This window comes from Coturnix japonica, chromosome 9, assembly GCF_054131305.1.
Source record: "Coturnix japonica strain WE chromosome 9, WE-NBRP24, whole genome shotgun sequence".
In the NCBI taxonomy this organism is placed as follows: Eukaryota; Metazoa; Chordata; class Aves; order Galliformes; family Phasianidae; genus Coturnix; species Coturnix japonica.
This window is the reverse complement of record NC_140671.1, coordinates 5,852,382-5,871,545: the sequence shown is the minus strand read 5'-3', so window position 1 is coordinate 5,871,545 and position 19,164 is coordinate 5,852,382. Positions and strand designations below refer to the sequence as shown.

The following is a 19,164-nucleotide window of genomic DNA, read 5'->3' as shown; positions in this document are numbered from 1 at the left end:
TGGCTGTTCCACAGGGCTGTTATAAAGGTAAGTAACCTCAGTGGGGTTTGGCACGATGGTCAGATATTGGATGCCCTCAGGTCAGGGAGGCTTCTATTAATTTACTTCATATGGGCTTTAATTGCACTTATCTGTATGTATAAGCCATAACTGTGTAACTCTGACTGCATTCCTCTGCTCTTCCAGTGGTGTTTTGATGCCCAGTGATTTACAAACACAAAGAGGTTTGTATCTGAGCCACCACAACTGATGTTCTGCCAGCGCTGCATCACAGCGTGCTCCCATCCCAGTGGGCAGCATCTCTGCTCTCGCTGCTGTGAGCTTGTATCATGGCAGCAACACTTGGGGGGAATATTTGTGCTGTGTCTTCCATGAATTTTTGGCATCCTCAGCCATTCCTAAAGCTCGTTCTGCTTCCCAATGTGCCAGAGCTGCTGCTGGCTTACAGGGGGGAGCTTTACTGATACTTGATGCATTTCCAGCTTTGTTTTGTGTCACAGGCCATCGCTGTTGAGAACTGAGTTCCTAAAATGTGCTGACGCAGCTTCTGGAGATGGTGTTTCATGCTTGTCAGGAATGCATTTGCAGCAGCTGTCCAGGCTCCCTGCTGGTTCTCTTACCTTCCTATTGCCACAAAAATGAACTTAACTCTCCATGATTCTTCTGTCCCATAGTGTTCCATTTAGAGCTTCCAGCAGTGCAAGCTACCGCTCCTGTAGCTCTGCTCTCAAAGCAGAGCCATCAGCTGAGCCCAATGGCAGCACCCCATGTGGTTCTATCCATGAGCTCTCAGGAGTCTGAGGGCCATTGGCAGCCACGTGCAGACACCCACACTGCCTCACACTGCACTATTTCAGCTTCGTTTTTCTACTCAGAAAGTGAAATGACAGCTCTGCCTTCCGCGGGAGGAAACAGCCAGGAAATACGTAGCAATAGACAAGGTAATTGGCAGTGATCTTTATTTGTGCACACACACTGAATTGTAGCCTGTTAGAAAATAAGCAAAATAGATACCGCAGTCATTTCTGTTTGTTTCCTAAGAGGCCACATACAACTGCAGTTGTCATCCTGACCAACGCCGGGCAGCTGTTCCTGCATTCAGTGGAGAACCACGTCACAAGGGAGGTCTCCTGGGGCTGTGCTGGCACAGTGACCTCCACAGCACTTCAGCAACAGAGACAAGACTAATACATGCCCGGGGGCAGCAGGTCTCGTGTGTGTGTGGATCATTTCTTGCATTGCTCAGCTGTTGAATCCAGCTCCCCAGGAGGTGGGACAAACCAGGCTGTGCTACAGCAGCTCTCATTCACCAGTATGATGCTCTGGATCTGAGGCTGATGCTTCCTGACCTCACAGCACCCTCCTGTTTGTGAAATCTTTACAGCAGGAAAGGCACGTGGCATGGAACAAGAGGCCAAAGCTCACCTCTAGAATGATGCCTCGGGCCCCTGGAAGTGACACCGACCACCTCCTGCTCCTCTCTCCAAGAAGAATCACCCTCCTGGGAGCTCTCCCTGTCAGCACAGCCCCAGGAGCTGCCTCCAGCCACATCTCACAGCAGAGGGAAATGAGAAACCAAAGTGCCCGTGGGAGTTTTAGGGACAAGAACAGCTATTTGGCGTATGCACGGTGCTATATATAGGATCTGGCAAGTACACAGGGCTGGAACACGTTGCTTTTGTTACTGAAAACATCATTTGGAAAGCCCATTTTAGGTAACCGCTGCTGTCTGCTGCCAGATACACTAACCAGGTGCTGAAGACCCATGCTTCGTCCTGGCATGAGCATAAGAAAATCAATTGTAAGTGGAGCACGTGCTTGTGGGGCTGTTGTCACTTCCCCAGGAGCTTCTTCCTACTAAGGAGCTTTTGTCTCCTGGGGGGAGCTTGCAAATCCAATTACATGCCGGGTGTCTGAGCAGTCAGTGGAGACCTCGCGTGGCACCAGCTCGCTTTCAGATCCTGTCTCAGTGTGCAGATGAACTGCAGGACTGCCAAGGCTTCAACTGAACTCCACCTGCCCTTTGCAGACTGATCCCTGAGACAGAAGTGCACTTTGTCACAGATAATTAGTCCATGTTTTAAAGCACTTCCTTTGGGCAGGTTGTGCGAGGCCACGGTGGAGGAAATTTGGCCATCTGGCAAATGGCAGCAGCAAGAACTGGCAGCAACCCGACAAGAGACAGGAGGAAGCGTCAGCAAAGCCAGCAGGAGTGTCAACAGCCCACGTGCACCACTGTTACTTGCATCTTTTTGCTGTGATTCCTAAGCTACGGCTACTGCAATAATCCCAGCTGAGCAGGCAGCTCACAGGCGGGACTGGGACTGCTTCTCCTGCAGGATGTTCCCAAGCAGCCGGGCTGCAGCCATGGCACAGCCCCAGTGGATGGTGATCCCAAAGCCACCGTGGCCATAGTTGTGTATGACCTGCAGGGGAGAAAGGGAGTCAGAATGCAGCAGCTCAGCACCCTGCTCCTCCGAGCACGCAGGGTTTGCTCCTGACGACGTAAATGACTTTGCTTTGATTGGAGCTCAACTTGTTGCTGGGATCGATGGCAGCAGCACAGATATGATGTGCTGATAAAGGAACAGAGTGATCCATACAGCAGTTCAAGCACTGCCTCACTTTGAACCACGTTCTGCGCTTTGCCTAAATACACTGAGCTCCTTCCAAAGCTTTCCAGCTAAAAAAAAATCAATCTATTTTCATTACGCTTAATTACATCCTGCAGTCACCATCCCCTTTGGAGCTCTAATCTCTTCTTCAGAGCTGCATAGAGGCACATACCCGAACTACTGGTCCCTCTGTAGGACCATGGATGAGCTTCAGGCTGAAGAGCTGAGGAGTGATGTGCTCCTACATGGATGGTGCTGTGCTGAGGCTCCAAGGGCAGTGGCACACAGCAGCTGGTGCCATTCCCAACTCCTTTCTCTTAAAAGAGACACAGGCAGGTCTTGCTGCCTCAGAATTTTCCTCTGTCCATGAAGGACAAAGCTCCAACTAAAAGTTTTCCTTTGGCAGGAACACTCTCCCTATAAAATCCATCACAATGTTTTTGACACTTATCTCTGATCCGGGCTGAAACTGAATCAAGGATTTGCCAGTAGGAGAAGGGAGACAGAGTGAGGACAGCTGAGCACTGGCAGTGTGGCTGCAGAGCAGCAGCCAAGTGTGTAGCCATCAGCACCCAATTAGCACCGCAGTTAATGAGCACAGTACCTCTCTCCTTGAGCGCCCATGGCCGATGCTCTCCCGCTCCAGGCGGACGCTGGGACGTGCTGGTCTCAGGCCACTCCATTCCTGCACAATCTCTGCTTTCTGAAACCAGAAACCCATCAGCCCAGCATTGCTCTGACTCACAGCAGCCAAAATCCTCCCAGCAACCACAATGGGAAGGTGCAAGCAATGAGGAGGTGCACAGAAAACCCTGCAGCCCTCAGGGTTTGCTGAAGGCAAGTCACCACGTGATGCTGATTTTTGGGGTCTGGTGCCAGGCTGGGGTCACTCACCTGCAGTGTGGGCAGCAGCCTGCAGCACCTGTCCCAGATGGACTTGTGGTCCTGAGCACTGTTCTCTTCATTCCAGTTGCCTTGCTGGTAGATACCTCCCAGGACCGTGAACTCACTCCTGCATAGAGAGCAAAGGGCAGTAAATGGTCCTGGTGCCATCAGATGGAGGCACTCAGTGTGGGTCCTGCCATACCTGCAGCTTACTTCTACCTGAGGCACCCTCGTGAGCCAAGCAGACAGGAGAGCGCTGCCTGAGTGTCTGCTCATGGGTAAGTTGTTCATTAAACACTATCAGCACCTAAAAGGCCTTGGCAAAGCAAAGTGCTGATTTCATCTCCTATCAGCAGGGTGAGGGAATGGAATGCTCCCAGCAGGGAGCTCAGATTCCCACCATGTTGTGTTCCCCTCGGAGCCAGACTATGCCCGGCTATGGCACAGCCAGCAAAAATAAACATGTGGAGAGAGGAATTTCTGTGGGTTTTGGACCGTGATAAGAGATCAGTTGGAGCACTTCACTTGGTTGCTGTGAGCATTCAAAGTTCCTATTTACATCATGGCTTCTTGCCTAATCCTGAGATATCAGCACAACGGGAAGTGCCAGACATGCAGCATTCAGGTTATGGCTTAAAAACCCTCTCTATTGCCAAAGTGCAGTGGATGGCTGCTCTCTGGGGGACAAAGGGGGGATGCAGAGCAGACATGGATTTATTTACCCTGCAGCTTAACTCCCTGGGTACATGCATCTGTTGCCATCTGAGATAGATCCCAGCATCTCTAAGAGAGCTCCCAGAGGGAAGCAGGTGCTGGAGAAGTGCTGGAAGCTGGGCTCTGCCTGGCACTGCTGCTCCTTGAGCTCTGCTCCACAACAAGAGACAGGGGCAAGGAAGGCAGAGCTTGTGTGCAGATGTCAGCAGGGAGCAGAGCTGGAGGTCATTTTGAGAGCAAAGCATTGCTAGCTCCAGGCTGGCTGCTACCCACCCTGGTATGACGTAGGGTGAGCTGTAGATCCCCGACTCCATGTCATGAGTGATAATGAAGTGCTTCACCCATGGGGCCAGGACCTGTGGGAAGAAAGCAGGAGGGTGACAGCAGGTGACAAGCAGGATGCAGGATGCATGCGGGGCAGGTTGCAGCCTCACCTTGATGACCTGCCCACGGGCAGGCTGCAGAGCTGGATCTGGCTGCAGCTCCCCAGCACGGATCCCGGTGCAGTTAATGACAACATCAATTCCCTGGGAAAACATCTACCAAAAGACAGAGGTGGTGCAGTGTGCAGCATGCAGACAGCGATGCTACCCCATCAACACCAAAGCAAGCATTTGGTCCAGTACTCTGGTAATGAATAAAACAGAAGGGCCAGACTCAGGGCACAGCTTCTTCAGCACGGTTCCCAAGTGTAAAGGCAAGGAAAGTGTTTGCAGCTTAAGGCAAAGCTGCGCTGCTGATGCCTGACTGCATCCTGGCTCCCCACCATCCCCAGCTCACCTCCTCAAAGGACTCGACCTTCTTGTGGAAGAACTTCACGCCTCTCTGCGTTAGCCTGGAAGAGCAAGTTCATCTGTTACCAGCACATAAAAGCCAATGTACCATTCGAACTAATGCCTGCAATTGATGCACAGGGTAGGTACGGCTTGTTGCTCCTTGTAATAAACATTCACGGTCTTCTCAGCAGTTCTTAAATACTCTCCAGCCATTATTAGCTCATTTCCCTAATGGCCAAGAGCCCTGCTCAGCCCTCCAGGTCAACCAGGGAAAAGCAGCAGCAGGGCTCAGTACTGACCTGTTGGTCAGCCAGGGCAAATAGCTCCTGCACTCCAGCATCAGCGCCGTGTTGAACCAGCCGTAGCTGAAAGACGTGAGAATAGAAAGTAGTAAAGACCACAACAGCTGCCCAAGGGTGGCTGCACCCTACCCCATGCATGGGCACAGCCAGGGCTTTGTTTTTTCCTATTTACTGCATAGCTGTTTTCTTCCCAAGTTTAAAGGTATGCAGTGAAATGAGAGAGGGACCTGGAATGGTTTTCATGCATTGTTACTGCTTTCTTTGAGGTGATTCGTGCTGCTTTTAAGGGAAATAACTGTGATGGACCCCAGAAACTCTCAGAAAAAGGGCCTGGAAGTACCTGTAGCCAGGAAAGAGTTCAAGGTCTTTCGGTGTCAAGTTCCTGAAGCCAAGGACAATGTTCTTCCAAGATGGATCCTGTGAAGGGGAGAAGGTCTGACATCACTCAAATGGCAGAAATCAATTGTGGTATTGCAGGGACAGGAGTGAGAGACATCCCTTCTGCCCAGCTCCAGCCCAGAAACTCAAACCTGCCCACTGCCCAAAGCTGGGGCCCTTCCTGCCTCCCCTGCACTCAGCTCCTTACCGGTACAGGCTGCTTAAACAGGTTGTATCCAGAAATCAGGAACAGTCCCATTTCCTTCGCTTCCAGTGAATTGAGGTACCCCAGGAGGTGCTCAAAGGTCTCTTTGTTCCACAGCCTGCATGGAAAAACCCCATTAGAAGACACTCCAGGCCTTGACCATCTTTGCAGCCCTCCAAAGGACTCCCTCCAGCAGCTCCCCAGCTCAAGACAAGACAGGGAACTCAGCAATGGGCTCAATGCTCCACATATGGCCTCCCCAGGGCAGAGCAGAGGAGAACCTCCCTCACCCTGCTGCCCATTTGTAATACAGCCCAGGGTACCACTGGCCTTCTGAACCATGACGGCACACTGCTGCCTCATGATCAACCAGGACACCCAGGTCACGCTTCGCAGGGCTCCTTTCCAGCAGCTCAACCCTTAATCTGCATAGATATCACAGAATGGCTTGGAAGCTCCAACTCACGTCTCCTGCAGATTGCCGTGGTCACTCAGGTAGGGCTGCCACAGGCCTGCAGCCCCATCGCTGGTGGTGTGGGGTGTGAAGTGGTCTGCATAGACCTCCAGCTGCAGCTGGGGCACCAGTGCTTGGAAGCGGTCATGGATGCACAGGGCGGTGGACAGGCCGATCACTCCAGCCCCGATGACAGCGATGCGCATGGCTCTGGGCTCTGCGTGGTGAGGAAAAGGCCTGGAAGAAGGGCCAGGGTGACAGTGGGTTTCCCGGTATCAACTCAACGTGATCCCAGTTTGGCTGCTAGAGCACAGGAGGATTGCACAGGAGCTGAGCTGTGCTGGGGCACCATGGGCACCAGGCTGCCAGACATGGCCTGGGGCAAGCTTATAAATTCTACACCAGTTTTATTTGGATAAGGTGAAGCACAGCACCCCTGCGGCACTGCTCAGCTCACAGCAGGACTGACACCTGCTTGGGCTGCAGGATGAGTCACAAAGACGATGGGCAGCAGGACAGGGCTGTGCTGCTTCCCATCTGCTGCCGCTCACAGGTCAGAGCCAGCAGAAATCAGGGCTACCTCTGCCAAATGCAGCCCTGAGGACAAGCTGAGGAGGCATCCATCTGCCCCGTGAGCCTTCAGCTGGTCAATAAATAACATAAATACAACCTTCCACTGACCTACCTGCAGAATTCTCCAGGCACTCTCTGTGGGTTTTGGAGGCTTCAGCAGAGCCCCTAGTGCAGCGTTGCTTGTTTGGAGCCCTGCAGTCCAAGGTCTCAGTGTCCAGGGCTTGCAGACGCACCCTGTGCTGGGCAACGGGGTCAAAGTCTTTGCTCCAGACCCAGGAGGTGGAGTCCCTGGTGCCCCGTGGTCCATCCTCTGGAAGCCCATAGGGTCACTGTGGTCCATGTCAAAGTCCCCAGCAGCAGAAATTCAGTCAGACAGGAGGAAGGCGGGGGCAGGCAGTCACTCTGCTGTAAAAAAAGGGAGGAAAAAGTTATTCAAAAGCCTAAATTATTAAAGGCTTTACATATAATCAGCAAAGCCTCTTAAACTAATTACCCTACTATTTGCCTGGCTCTTGCTTTTGGCACCGCTGACCCTTCACGCTTCCTTCAGCCTGGTTATAACGTGGTTCCTTGATGCTATACCTAGAAATGGATGCTCTATGGATGCTCTTTCATCCCTTTGGCACCTCCTTGGGACCCTTCAGCCTGGTTATAATGTGGTTCCTTGATGCTATACCTAGAAACGGATGCTCTATGGATGCTCTTTCATCCCTATGGGTTGTCTGGGGCATGTGGATACAGCAACCAACTGGTTTCTCATAGAATCAATGAACCATGGAATGATTTGAGTTAGAAGGGGCCTTAAAACCCACTCAGGTCTACTCAGCCATGGGACACTTCACATACAATCTCGGTCCCTCTAGGCCCCGCCCGGCCCAGTCCTGCCCCCCACCTCTCCCCGCCCTTCACCCCTCGCTCCTCCCCTTAGCACGGCGTATGCCGGCGGGGCCCGGTGCTGCGCAGCCGCCGGGCGGGATGGAGGCGGCCGGATCCCTGTAACCACTGTAGTATCCTGGCCTTTATCGCCGGATCCCCCCCGCCATGGCGCTGGTTACGCTGCAGCGCTCGCCGACCCCCAGCGCCGCCTCCTCGGCCAGCACCAGCGAGGTGAGGCGGGGACGGGTGGGGTGGGCCGGGCCTACGGGCGAGGCCTCAATAGGGCCCGGCTGTCCCGGGGGGGTGAGCACGGCCCTGCTGTGGGGCGATCTCCTCCCTGTCCTTGGCCCCACAATCCTATTTGTCACCTGTCAGGGCCCGTTGACCCCCCGATTAATGCGCTGGGATGAGCTCCGTGCGGTTGGTTGGGGCTCGGAGGAGCAATGCCCTGATTGAGGAACATGGGGATGGTGCTTGTGACCTGTGTTGGGTTTGGGATAAAGCAGTGTGGGGTGAAGGAGATGGGGCTCAAAGGAGGAGAACTCATCGCTCACCAATGCTCCTAACAGGAGGTTGTTACCTCTGCTCCCAGGTAACAGCAGTAGGATGGGAGGTGGTGGCCTCAGTTTTCACTAAGGGAGAGTTGGGTTAAATATTGGGAGAAGCTGCTCTGAAATGGCAGTGATGCAGCAGTGCAGGCTGCTCAGGGACGTGGTGGTGTCACTGTCCCTGGAGATGCTCAAGGAGCGTGGAGACATGGCACTAAGAGACAGGTTAGTGGGCCTGGCAAGGGTGGGTTGAGGCTGGATTTGGTGGTATTATAGGCCTTTTTCAGCCTTTATGATTCTATGCAAGTCTGACAACCATCCCACCACCCCAGATGGCCACCAGCAGGTGGGTTTAGCTGGGAGGGAAGGTCCAGGTGGGCTGCTCACTCCCTGCCCTTGCATACATGGGTCAGGCTTCATGCCATGCAGCTCACTGCCCACCAGTGTTTCTTGGTGGGGTACCCATGCAGCCCCCATTACCCACCAAACTCTCCTCCTTTAGTGGCTCTTGGAGGAGTCCCTTCTCCCATGTGAATGCTCCCTCCTGGCATACAGCCCTGCAGAGCCACAGAATTCAACCTGCTAGCTGATTTCCAAAGGAAATCCCTCCAAAAAATGCCTCATTTCTTCCCCTTCTCCCAAGGATGGATGTGCAGGCTCTGCAGGGCTTTTAGCCTATGGTGATTAATTACCAGAAGATATATCACTTTAAAATGGAAAATGATGACCAAATGTTCTTGCTAATTGTGAGTAAGCTGCTGCGGCCTCTCCTAACTCCTCAGCCTGAAGGAATGTAGGAAATGGATGCTGCTGCCTGCACGAGACTCGCTGTTGTAACACACTGTAAATCCATAGGGGTGATCCATCAGAGGAGTGATTGTAGTCATGTATGATGGACCCCCTTGCTCACTCTACACCCCTCATGGGTAATGCCTCAGAACTAGTAGGGATGCTGTGCCCTGATGCAGCCTGTGCTATGGGCTGTTCCTCTCTTCCACTGTTTCTTTCCTGCAGCAAGGGGAAGTGGACTTGAAGCCGAGTCACTGGCTGCAAAAGCTGAGCCCAAAGCAGCTCCAGGGCCCAGCTCTGCTGCTCAACCTCATCTGGGATTTTGCAGCCTTGCTTGTTTAAAACACGTTGCTCCCTGTCCTGTTGCTACGTGACTGACCCAAACAAACACAGCGCTGACCTGGCTGGACCCTGCAGCTCTCTCAGGGCCACAAGCAAGGGGATCGGGGTGCTGCAAGCACTGCAAGCACTGCGGCTGCCTCTGGCTCTGCCTCTGACCACGCCATGTAAACAGACTAAAAATAGAGCTGGTATGCTTCCCTCCAGATCGCCGTCCATTGCGGTTGTTTGAGATGGGATCTGTGCCTCTTTCTTCCTCCCCATGGCTGTTCTTTGGTACCCAGACCTCATGGTTTTGTGGTTCTTGCAGGTTGCAGACTCTGACCCCTGAGTCAGAATGGGAGAAGGATGCAGAACAGCCTGGTCCCTGTGTGCACTGTGCACACACTCAACATTTTCAGCTTAAATGTGTGATGTGGAACTCCTTGCTTGTTCTTGAGTCGTGAGAAACCACCTTGGAAACAACTCACCCTTCCCAGAGCCCTGTTTGATGTGGGTTTTAAGCAGTGTTAGTAAATAGCACCAGCAACGTTTTGTTAATGGGGAGACACAGACCATCAGATGCTCTATCTGAGCTCTGCTGTCTCATGCACTGCAGGTCTGAATAGAAGTTTCCCTGTTGCAGCACAATCCATAATGTCCTGGATCCCCAGCACAGCCAGCCCTGCAGGGGGATGCTGCTGCCTCTCATTCTGCTCATGCAGAAGCAAAGGAAACGAGTGATCTTTGAGCTTTTTTCTTCCACTCAGCTCTGGATGCAATTAACCCAAACTCTGTTTTCCTTTAATGTGGAATTTGGTCCATGAGCTGGTGGGTAGGTGGAATCAGGCCCAGCCCTTCCCAGCACTCACTCAGGACAGCAGCATCTCTCTCCCATGTGCACAAGGCAGGTTGATGTGCTTCAGAGCGATGCACGCTGCAGGACCAGCTTGCAGGATTAGGGCCTAATAGCCTTAAAGCCCCCGTGAGCCCCTTTGTCAGCAGACATGTATTGCCAGAGAGTCTCCTTTATCCCCAGCCCTGCAAAAACATGGGGCGCAACCACCCACTGTTGTTAGGATGGCCTTAAAGAGTGTGTTCTTTTCCTATTAGTCCTATGGAAACAACCAGCGTGTAACTTCTTCTGTCTCTTTCTTTTCTCCCCTCAGCTGGAGGCTGGCAGCGATGAGGAGCGCAAATTAAATGTGAGGTAAGCAGAGCTGTCTGGCTGTAAGTGTTGTTTTTGCTGTTGTTAATTGTGTGCCATGCATTGGAGTCCCAGTCCCACCCAAAACTCTGGCTGCTCGCTCCCCTTTCACTGCCAGCCTTGTGGGAGCTCTGCACTGGGGACAGCCTTCACCTTATCAGCTTGAGTTTTAGACAAGGGCTTAATGAACTGAAAACATAAAAGGGAGCCTGCTTTGTTCCTGATGAAAAGAAACTGGATAATTGCTGATCAGTTCTGATCCCAACACTTAGCTGTTATCTCAGCAGCTCTTTTTGCTGAGGCTTTGAGTAGGGAAGGAAAGGGAGCAAAGCTCTGATCTTTCCTGGCTGTGAAGCCATCCCATAAAGAAATTTTGCTTCCTGGATTTTGGGATTGGACTGAGTTTATTCCTATGAGGAGGAAGGGAAGGCTGAGATGCCCTGCTGGGAAAGGACAAGGCTTCCCTTAGTGACACTGTGCAGGCACAAGGAGCGGTAATGACACAGGTAGTTTGGTGGCACATCCACCTAATGGGGCTCTGAGTGATGATGTGGGTTGCTCACTCCAAAACCAGCTGCTGCAGGTTACCCTCTAACCTGTAAACCACAATCCGAGAGACAAAATGTACAACACATCAGTGCTTGTGCTTCTCATTACAACTTCCTACTTGAGAGAAAAGCAAAGCCACAAACGCTGCTGCTTTGAGTTTGTTCTTGTTCTTTTTCCATTCCCCTCTGTGGTTTGAGATGTATTGCAGCAGCGTTGGAAAACTTGGACTCTGGCTGCAATAAGGACAGAGCTGGCTGGGGTTGGATCCATGACACACATCAGGTTTGTGGATGTTAGGGCACAAACGTGATTATCCAGCAAGGGAAATCAGAAAGGAAGTTTGTTCCTTCATGGGACAGGAGGTGATATGATGTATGTGTGGCATTGATGCAAACACAGCTTTGGTGATGAATCCCACCCCCCTCCTGCTAGAGCTGCTCTGGATCAGTTCCTTGAGACTTTACCCGGTGCCCATAGGGTGGCAGAATTGCTCAACTTCATCGTGCTGCTTCTGCAGCAGCAGAGAGAACAGATCTGAAATAAACCCAGGAGTTGGCTGGGATGGTTTTAGTGGGTTTTAAATCCCAGAGCAGCCTTGTTGGAGTGTTGGGTGTCAGCTGTGCTTGTCACATCTGCCTTGAACTCAGGGGTCAACATTCCAGCACGCAGCTTTGCAGACCTCAGAGGCCCTGGTAGGTAGAAGGAAGGGTTTGTTGGAAACAAGAGCCCAACCTGCTGCCAGCTCAGCCTGGGTTTCATGGGTACAGAATAAATGTGCTCCTACTCAGTTATGATGTAGCTCTTTCATCCACACGAACAGAGGATTCTCATTCTAGGCTGTGCAGTTGGATCTGGTGATGTGAGCTATCGGACCTTTTCTCTCTGACACTTGGAGGAAGTGGTTTGTGTCCCAGATTTAGAACTGACCGCACGTTTTGCTTCTCTTTGCTCTGAGTTCCTGCACAGTTTGTGCCATCCCAAAACAGAGACAAGGCGTATATTCAGCTTTTCCTTCAGAGATGTCACTGTTTGCATTTTAGAGACATTACTGTGCTTAGGAATCCTCCTTTTCTCTCACCTCCCAAAGGCATTCCAGCAGCCTCATCTCTTTCATTGCATCATCTGCTGCAGTCCTCCTTCCTGAATGCTGCCCAGCCATGGGATGCTCTGCCTTCAACCTTTTTTCTCCTGCAGAGCATCCATGTGATCTTGAGAAATCTCATCCAAGGCAAGGTTACGTTGAGCACACAGGGCTGTGTGTTAGCTCAGTTTCAGTGGGGAATTAGGTGGAGCCTGCAGGTTTATGAGCCCTAACCCCAAGCCTCTGCAGCCCAGCAGGAGGAGGATCACCGCAGGCAGGCTCCTTGCAGAGCATCGTTCTGCTGACATGCACCAACAGCCTCGTTAGGAGGAGCTCGTTAGGTTAAATTAATTGTAATGAAGCAGGCTTCTGCCTGGTGCTGCGGCCACTTTGGTTAGGGAAACTGAGCCACGTGCTGTATGGGGAGGATCTTATTGTGTTTTATTCTATCTTGGATTTTAACTCACAACAGGTTTTTATTGATGCTTTGGTCTTTAACTTCTGCAGGGATTTCTGTGCATCTCAGCTGATGGCAGCACGCTGTGGATGGCTCTGAGTGGCCATGCTTTGCTGTTGGGGGATATTCGGGGTAGGGGCAGCTGTGTGACAGTTGTTTGAGGGGAGATCTTGGGGCAGAAGCTGCTGACTTTGTGCACTGTTCAAAACAGGATGCTGAATCACATCCTGGCCGGGCTGCAGCATCCTGCCCTGGCGTGCTCTGTACAATGGAGCAGTGAAGTGACGGGCTGGTGACCTGCTGGTGTTTCTGGCCTGAGGTGTGGCCTTGTGAGCCTGTGGGGATATCACTGGGCCTCACCATGCTGCAGTGGGGATATCAGGGCGAGCTGGGGAAGCTTGCACTCCTCTCCCACTTCTTCTTTGGGATTTGGCCTTTCCAGGACACTGCTGCAGGCTTGGTGCTGAGCAGCAGGATGAGTTTGCTTGGACAGCTGCTGGTTTGGAGATGCAGTGATTAGACCATTTAGGAATTATATATAAATCTTCTATTTTTTTTCCTTCTTCCTCCCCCCCAAACCTCAGCAGTTTGGCCAAAACCCTCTGGCCATGTTATCAAAGGAACCGACTGCGTGCTGAACGCTTTTCTTTCCTGTAAAGGCCAGTGTGGTTACTGTTTACTTAGGCACCAAAGAGCCGGGTCAGGAAAATATTTTGGTTCCAAATGCCTCCTGATTTGTTAAATACTTTAATCTTTGATAATCAGCTGCCAAGATCTGCGAGATCAGGGATTTCTCATACAAATGGGGCCGTGGCCAACCTGACAAGTGCCCTTGGGAGGTTGTGGAGGATGTGAAATGGACAGGACACCTTCAGAGGCATGGCTTCACTTCCAGTGAAAAGCACAGAGGTTTTTATTCCATCAGCATTCACACGGTGCTCAGAGCTGTGATGTGGAAGCACTCTAAGGGCACGCTGAGAAAGCAAGGTAAGGCAGGCATAAGCGCAGCCTCAAATGAATGGCTCACAGCACAAAGCACATCCTCTGCACATCAGATGGACCTCTGCAGAGCTTGCTTTGCCTCTCTGCCCCATGAAGAAGGCAGATGGAAGGGCTGAGGGCTCCACTCAACCCCTGTGCACTCATCTTTCCCTGCCAAATCCACTCTGCTCACTCTTTTCTCTGGGGTTCAATGGGTAAGGCAGCCTGCAGCAAACGCTAGAGGGGGTGCCTGTGTCAAGCTGGAACTTCTCCTGCCCTTCTTTTACCCTGCGTGATCCTTCAGGATTTATTTTATTGTATTTTGACACGTTACCAGTGTGTCAAGTACTCCCTGGTCTCCGCTGCCTTTTTTGGAGTCATTCTGAAATGCAGCAGCGGAGCTGTTTTATGGGTTGCTGTGCCACTGCTGCTTCCCATGCTGCTGGCTGTGTCCTGGCTGACCTTCGCTCGCTCTGTTTGGGAGCTGTGTTCTCCAGCCATGGAACCATTCTTCACCTTCCTTTTCTTTTCCAGCAGTGTGGCTGGAGAGTTCCCACTTGTTCCTTGTGTCTGGGAAGCGCTGCCAGTGGGTGAAGTGGGGTAACTTAATGACACAGCTCATTGTTTTCATCCCTTAAGCTGGAGGATGGGGCCATTTCTACCAGCTCAGCTGGGGAATGGGATGGAGATCAGGGCAGGAGCTGCTCCTGGAGGGCTCATACCATATCATAGAATGGTTGGGTTGGAAGAAAGCCTCACTGCCCTCATAGAATCATATTGTAGAATGGCTTAGGTTGAAGGAGCTGTGGCTTTAGCATGGCAAGAAAGAGAAATGTTAGGAAAAAGAGCAGAAAGGAGCGGGTAGAACAACACAGGGCAAGGGAAGGGAGCCAGCATTTGGGGAATAAGCAGCTGCTGGATGGGCTGAGGTCTGTGGGGGGGGTTTGGCCCTCCAGCTGTTACAGCAGTGACCTCATTTTCCAGTGGGAATCTCAGAAATGCCCGCTGCCATTCAAAGTGTTCGCTCTGAGCATGTCCCATAGCTGGGGATGCAGCACTCAGTGCCTTCCCCATCTCTGCAATTAATGGGATGTGCAAAAAGGATCTGGTCTTTTTTACTTTTATTTTTGCCTTGTGAAACAATCTCTGTTTTATTTGGCCTTTCACCATCACGTACCAAGGATTCCTCGCATTTTCTCTCTCCAGGCCATTGGGAGCCGTTCTGCGAGCTTATTTTGCACGAGTCTCTGCTGAAATGGGGAGCTGCGTTTGCTTCCCTCTTCTTGCTTCTCTCTCAGACAAGGCTCCAGCTGTTACCTGGGTCTTGCTCCATGCCAGAATGGTGCTGGGATGGCGCTTGTCAGGGATATCACAAAGCCATGGGATGAGAACGGAGCTGCCGAGTCCCCTCTTGTCCCCACTGTCCCCACAAAGCAGGGCTGAAGGCTGCATGGAGTGAGCAGGAGTGGCTGGAAGCGGTCTATTTATCTTAGGAAATCAACTTTTGTGGGCTCCATGATTGATTTCATTTTTCTTTTTCCTCTTTGTGCTGGAGGAGAGTTAGTATCTGGCGCTGTGAATGGCCTGCAGTGTCTCCAGCCCTTCTCAACATTCTTGTGCTGTGAATGTGGCCCACGCCTTCAGCCAAACAATGCGTGTTCAGACTCCTTGCATCTCCGCAGCCCTAAACACACCAGCCCTGCTGAGTCTTCTGCTCTCCTTACCATTCCTTGGATGGGGATGGATGGGGGATGCCCTGACTCCGTGGGGATGAGCTCAGGGCTCTGCTGTGGTTCACGGCTGATGTTTTTGATTCTGATGTTTTGGGTTTCTTCATGGTGTGGCTGCTGTTATTTTGGTGTGGCTGCTGAAGCCTGGAAGCAGCCCTTGTCCCCAGAGAGCTCCAGCTTAGCCCCAATGGACCAGTGCCTTCCTCTGCCCTCATGCCATTTTTGTGTGTCATTCTGTTAACAAGGGAGAAATTAAGAGACTTAATTTGACAAACATTTAGTGACAGGAGAGCATGGCATGGCCCTGTGCCTAGCAAGGCTCCATTGCAGAGCATTGCTGGAGCACAGCACCCTGCAGGGCACACAGTGTGGGTGCTGCTGAGGATGGAGGGTGACTGCAGACTGCTTGTTTGCCTTTGCAGACTCGGGGAATGGTGTTTTGAAATGATTATGAGGCGCTGCCTATTGTGTTCTGAAGCGACTTGAAATGTAATTGATGTGTGTTACAGCCACGTTCTTCTGGAGCTTTCCCAAAGGGGAAGAAATATTTCCTTTTAAAGCTGAGCAGCGTGGAGCCAGCGGACAGAGCAAGGAGGTGCCGTAGTCAAGAGCCATCTTCTTGCAGAACTGCAGGCACAGCAGGGCCTCTGTTTTAAGGCCAGCAAAGAAATGCAGCTGTTCTATCAGCACCCTCCTACTGACACTCAGTTCTCCCAGGTGCCTGTAAGTTTAGGTTTTACCCCTCTTAAGGGGCTGATGTGCTCCCACTGGGATCATTTGCTAAGGGGATGCTCTGCAGCCCTCTTAGAGCTCCCAGATCCCATGCTACAGCAAAACCGCTATGCTCAGTGTTTCTTTGAGAGCCCAAAGGAGCTGCTGGAAAGCAGTGATGCAGGTTAGGATTCCTGGGAGGGCATCCAGCAAATTGGAGGGTTATGCTGTGTGCTCCAATGGGGCAGGGCTAAAAGGGAACAGAAAGCTGCTTCTTCCTCTGTGGGGGACTGGTGCTGCTGTGGTGAAGGAATTAATCAAGGGTTGGTAAGAAATCAGTCTTCATTGAATTTGGTTATAGGGAGTCCCTAACAGAGGAATTCCAAACCACCTGAAAGAAGTTCTTGTTCAGCAGCGCATCAGCACATGGCTGCACCATAAGCTGGGAAGTATCCTGATCTGACCATGATGCCTTTGCCACACAGACATTCCATCACAGGGCTTTAACTGTAAAAACCAGCAGGGCACTGAGCAATGTGGGATGTAAGCATCGAGATGCTTTTCACTTCATCCTGCTCTGCATCACTCTGTGAGCATGGGGAGGAAACAAACAGCTCGCACCAGTCTGTAGGAGGGAAGTGATTAGACGAGCTTCAGCTGTTTTTTTCCCCTCTTGAATGGCCTTCTTTCATCAGGATATGTTAGGACAAGTGCTTTTTCAAGCCAGGATATCAGTGGAAGACACAGTGTTCTGTAGAAGTCATCCAGTTCCTGGGTAGCATCAACAGATGCGATTGCTCGGCGCAGAATATACGACCGACCTTTTCTTTTTCTTTCTTTTTGTGTGGGTTTAGAAGCAAAAGGATGTGAGTTTTACAGCTAGTTATGAATCTTTTTGAATTTACTGACTTCTGCCTGACTCTTGGGCCAGCACAATGCTTCTGCTGTTCAAAGAAAACCAGTCCAAATTAGTATGTATAAACCACTCATATTTATGCCACTAACAAACTCTGCTTGCTAAGGCTGGTGCTGGGGAGGGAGCTGGGGGGGCTCTGTAATGATGGGGTTCTTCTTTTGTACTTTGGGAGATTTCTTTTGTTTTTAAAGCTGGAATTCGGGTGTTTACTGGGACTGCAGGGTTTCAGAGCATCGGAACGCTGGGTTTTATTGCGTCATGCCTTTTTCTCACTTTTATTTTGTTAGCTATTAGGAGATTTGTATGGAGTGGCTGAGGGCAAAGTGTTCTCGGAGCAGAGTTAAGGGTCAGCATTGGGTAACCTCACCATTTTGCTGCAGTGTCCCGGGAGAACTCAGTGGTTATTGTGCAGCACTGTGCTGGTGGCATCCAACAGCAGCTGGGGAGCATGAGCTGACTTAGTGCTGTGCTTTGCGCACATGGAGACGCAAGCATTTAAGCTAGAACACTTTAAACTAGTAAACTAGACCAGAAATCTTGCTCTCAGTCACTTCTTCAGATTTGCTTTTCAGTTCATTGCCGTGCAGATAAATACCCGGTGGCAAAACGTGCGCTGTACTGGTCAACCTCTGCCTGCAGACACTTCTGCTCCCCCAGCACAGCTCTCCAACTGGGAACATTCTGTCTTATTGTGAAGGTTTCCTGCCCGCAGTGAATGAGAGCGTTAGGAGCTGTGTGTTATCTAACCATTCCTTTCCTCTTGCTGATAAACCAGCTGGGTATGCACGAGTCTGCTCTCTAGTGAACATCCTATACATTGTGTTGGTGTCGCGGCTTTGATGTCACTTCTGTCCTTTTTTTTTTAACGCTTTCCTGTTAGATCTGGAGTGAGAAGGAAACAGGGCTCTTCCTGCCTTGCTTATGGGATGGACCAAGAACCTGCCTGCAGGGATTCTTGCTGTCGGTGGGTGCTGGTGGTGAGGGCTGCGGGGCCATCGCTGACAGCTCCCGGTGAGCCAGGGGTGAGTGCTGCAGCAGCAGTAATGGGGAAAGCTTTGTGCAATTGTCCTGCCAATAGCTTGTTGGTCTGAGATAGGGCTGAGGGAGCCTGGAACTTGTGCTATGATTTTTAGGTTGCTTTTTAGGGGAGACTGAAGTCTCAAACCTGTTCCAGCTTTTCTGGGAGCTTTGAAGAACACTGTGCATTCAGGCAGCTAACTGCAAACCTTGGCTCTGTCCTTGGAAGAAGGAAGACCCAACTTGGAGCAAGAGCTGGGAAGGCTTGAATTGATGACTTTTTACCACGCTGCTGGTGCTCAGTGCTAGACAGAGGCAAAGACACCAGAGACATAGCACAGAACAGATGAGCACTGGGAGCAGCAGCTCCTGTGGGACCATTTGCTGTAGCATAAGTAACTCCAGCGCAGCACAGCCTCATCGTGGAGCTTTTATATTTAGTTGATAGCAGCCAGTAATGAACAGTTGTGTATGTTGGGAAGTGTGAGATGGCAGAAAGTTGGGCTCTGTAGCAAGGAATGTCTCCTTGCCTGATGTTTGGAGTGGGGTAGGAAGTGCAAGGTAAGCAGTTACTGTGGCAGCTAAAACTTAGCTTAGGAGATGTTCATTTCCAGCCCTGTGGGAAACACCAACTTTACCACTTATGTCCAGGTCTGTTTGTGAAGTGCTCGCAGTGCATTACAGGACTGTGTAAGTAGGCTTGTGCTGCTCCTTGCTCTAACTGCTGGTTTTGATTGGCCATCTCATTAGCTGTGTTTCATTTGATCATGAATGCAGCTTTGTGTGTGTGTGTGTGTGTTTGTGCTATGCCCTCTCTTCCTATCAGCACTGTTTCCCAGGTCAGTTGTATCTCAGCAGAGCAGAGAAATGTCTTTGCTGCTGGGTCTGTTGCTTTTTGCCCTGAAGTTTCAGTTCATTCTGTGCAGGTTTCACCTTCCTTCCCTGCCCTGTAAGTCTATGATTTATAGCTCCACGTTCTTGTTTCTGCATTCCAAAGGAATCTCAAGAACTGAAATTAATAGGGATTGATTGACTCAAGACCTGATCCGAAGTCGTTTACAGGTCTAAGCCTGTAGGAATTC

At 51.2% G+C, this 19,164-nt stretch overlaps 2 protein-coding genes across 8 annotated transcripts in view; one reads left to right on the top strand and one right to left on the bottom strand.

Moving 5' to 3' along the window:
• Positions 1 to 942: 942 nt before the first annotated feature.
• Positions 943 to 7,757, bottom strand: DAO (D-amino acid oxidase). 4 transcript variants are annotated; one of them, XM_015878064.3, is made up of 12 exons: positions 7,579 to 7,757; positions 7,015 to 7,307; positions 6,342 to 6,566; positions 5,879 to 5,993; positions 5,633 to 5,709; positions 5,290 to 5,355; positions 4,995 to 5,049; positions 4,649 to 4,753; positions 4,488 to 4,570; positions 3,510 to 3,627; positions 3,220 to 3,318; positions 943 to 2,426 (listed from the first exon to the last, which is right to left on the bottom strand). In XM_015878064.3, exons 3-12 carry the CDS (start codon positions 6,533 to 6,535, stop codon positions 2,307 to 2,309), a joined length of 1,032 nt encoding a protein of 343 aa, XP_015733550.2. In that variant the 5' UTR covers positions 6,536 to 6,566; positions 7,015 to 7,307; positions 7,579 to 7,757; the 3' UTR covers positions 943 to 2,306. The 4 variants fall into 4 exon arrangements, with proteins under 4 accessions (XP_015733550.2, XP_085412065.1, XP_015733551.2 ...); XM_085555939.1 differs by having other exon boundaries at positions 7,396 to 7,681; XM_015878065.3 differs by lacking the exon at positions 7,579 to 7,757 and having other exon boundaries at positions 6,342 to 6,546; positions 7,015 to 7,278.
• The window catches only part of SSH1 (slingshot protein phosphatase 1), a 31,194-nt gene continuing 15,656 nt past the window's right edge, over positions 3,627 to 19,164 (top strand). The window contains exons 1-2 of one of the 4 annotated variants that reach the window (XM_085555915.1): positions 3,627 to 3,778; positions 10,603 to 10,643. Coding sequence is in view for 2 of the 4 variants with exons in the window: in XM_015878056.3 (XP_015733542.2) it covers positions 7,944 to 8,009; positions 10,603 to 10,643 (107 nt within the window). In the remaining 2 variants the exon portion in view is untranslated. Of the gene's footprint in view, positions 3,779 to 7,870; positions 8,010 to 10,602; positions 10,644 to 16,252; positions 17,121 to 17,945; positions 18,088 to 19,164 lie in introns of those variants that run through there. The other 3 variants (XM_015878056.3, XM_015878057.3, XM_015878058.3) reach the window with 3 other exon arrangements.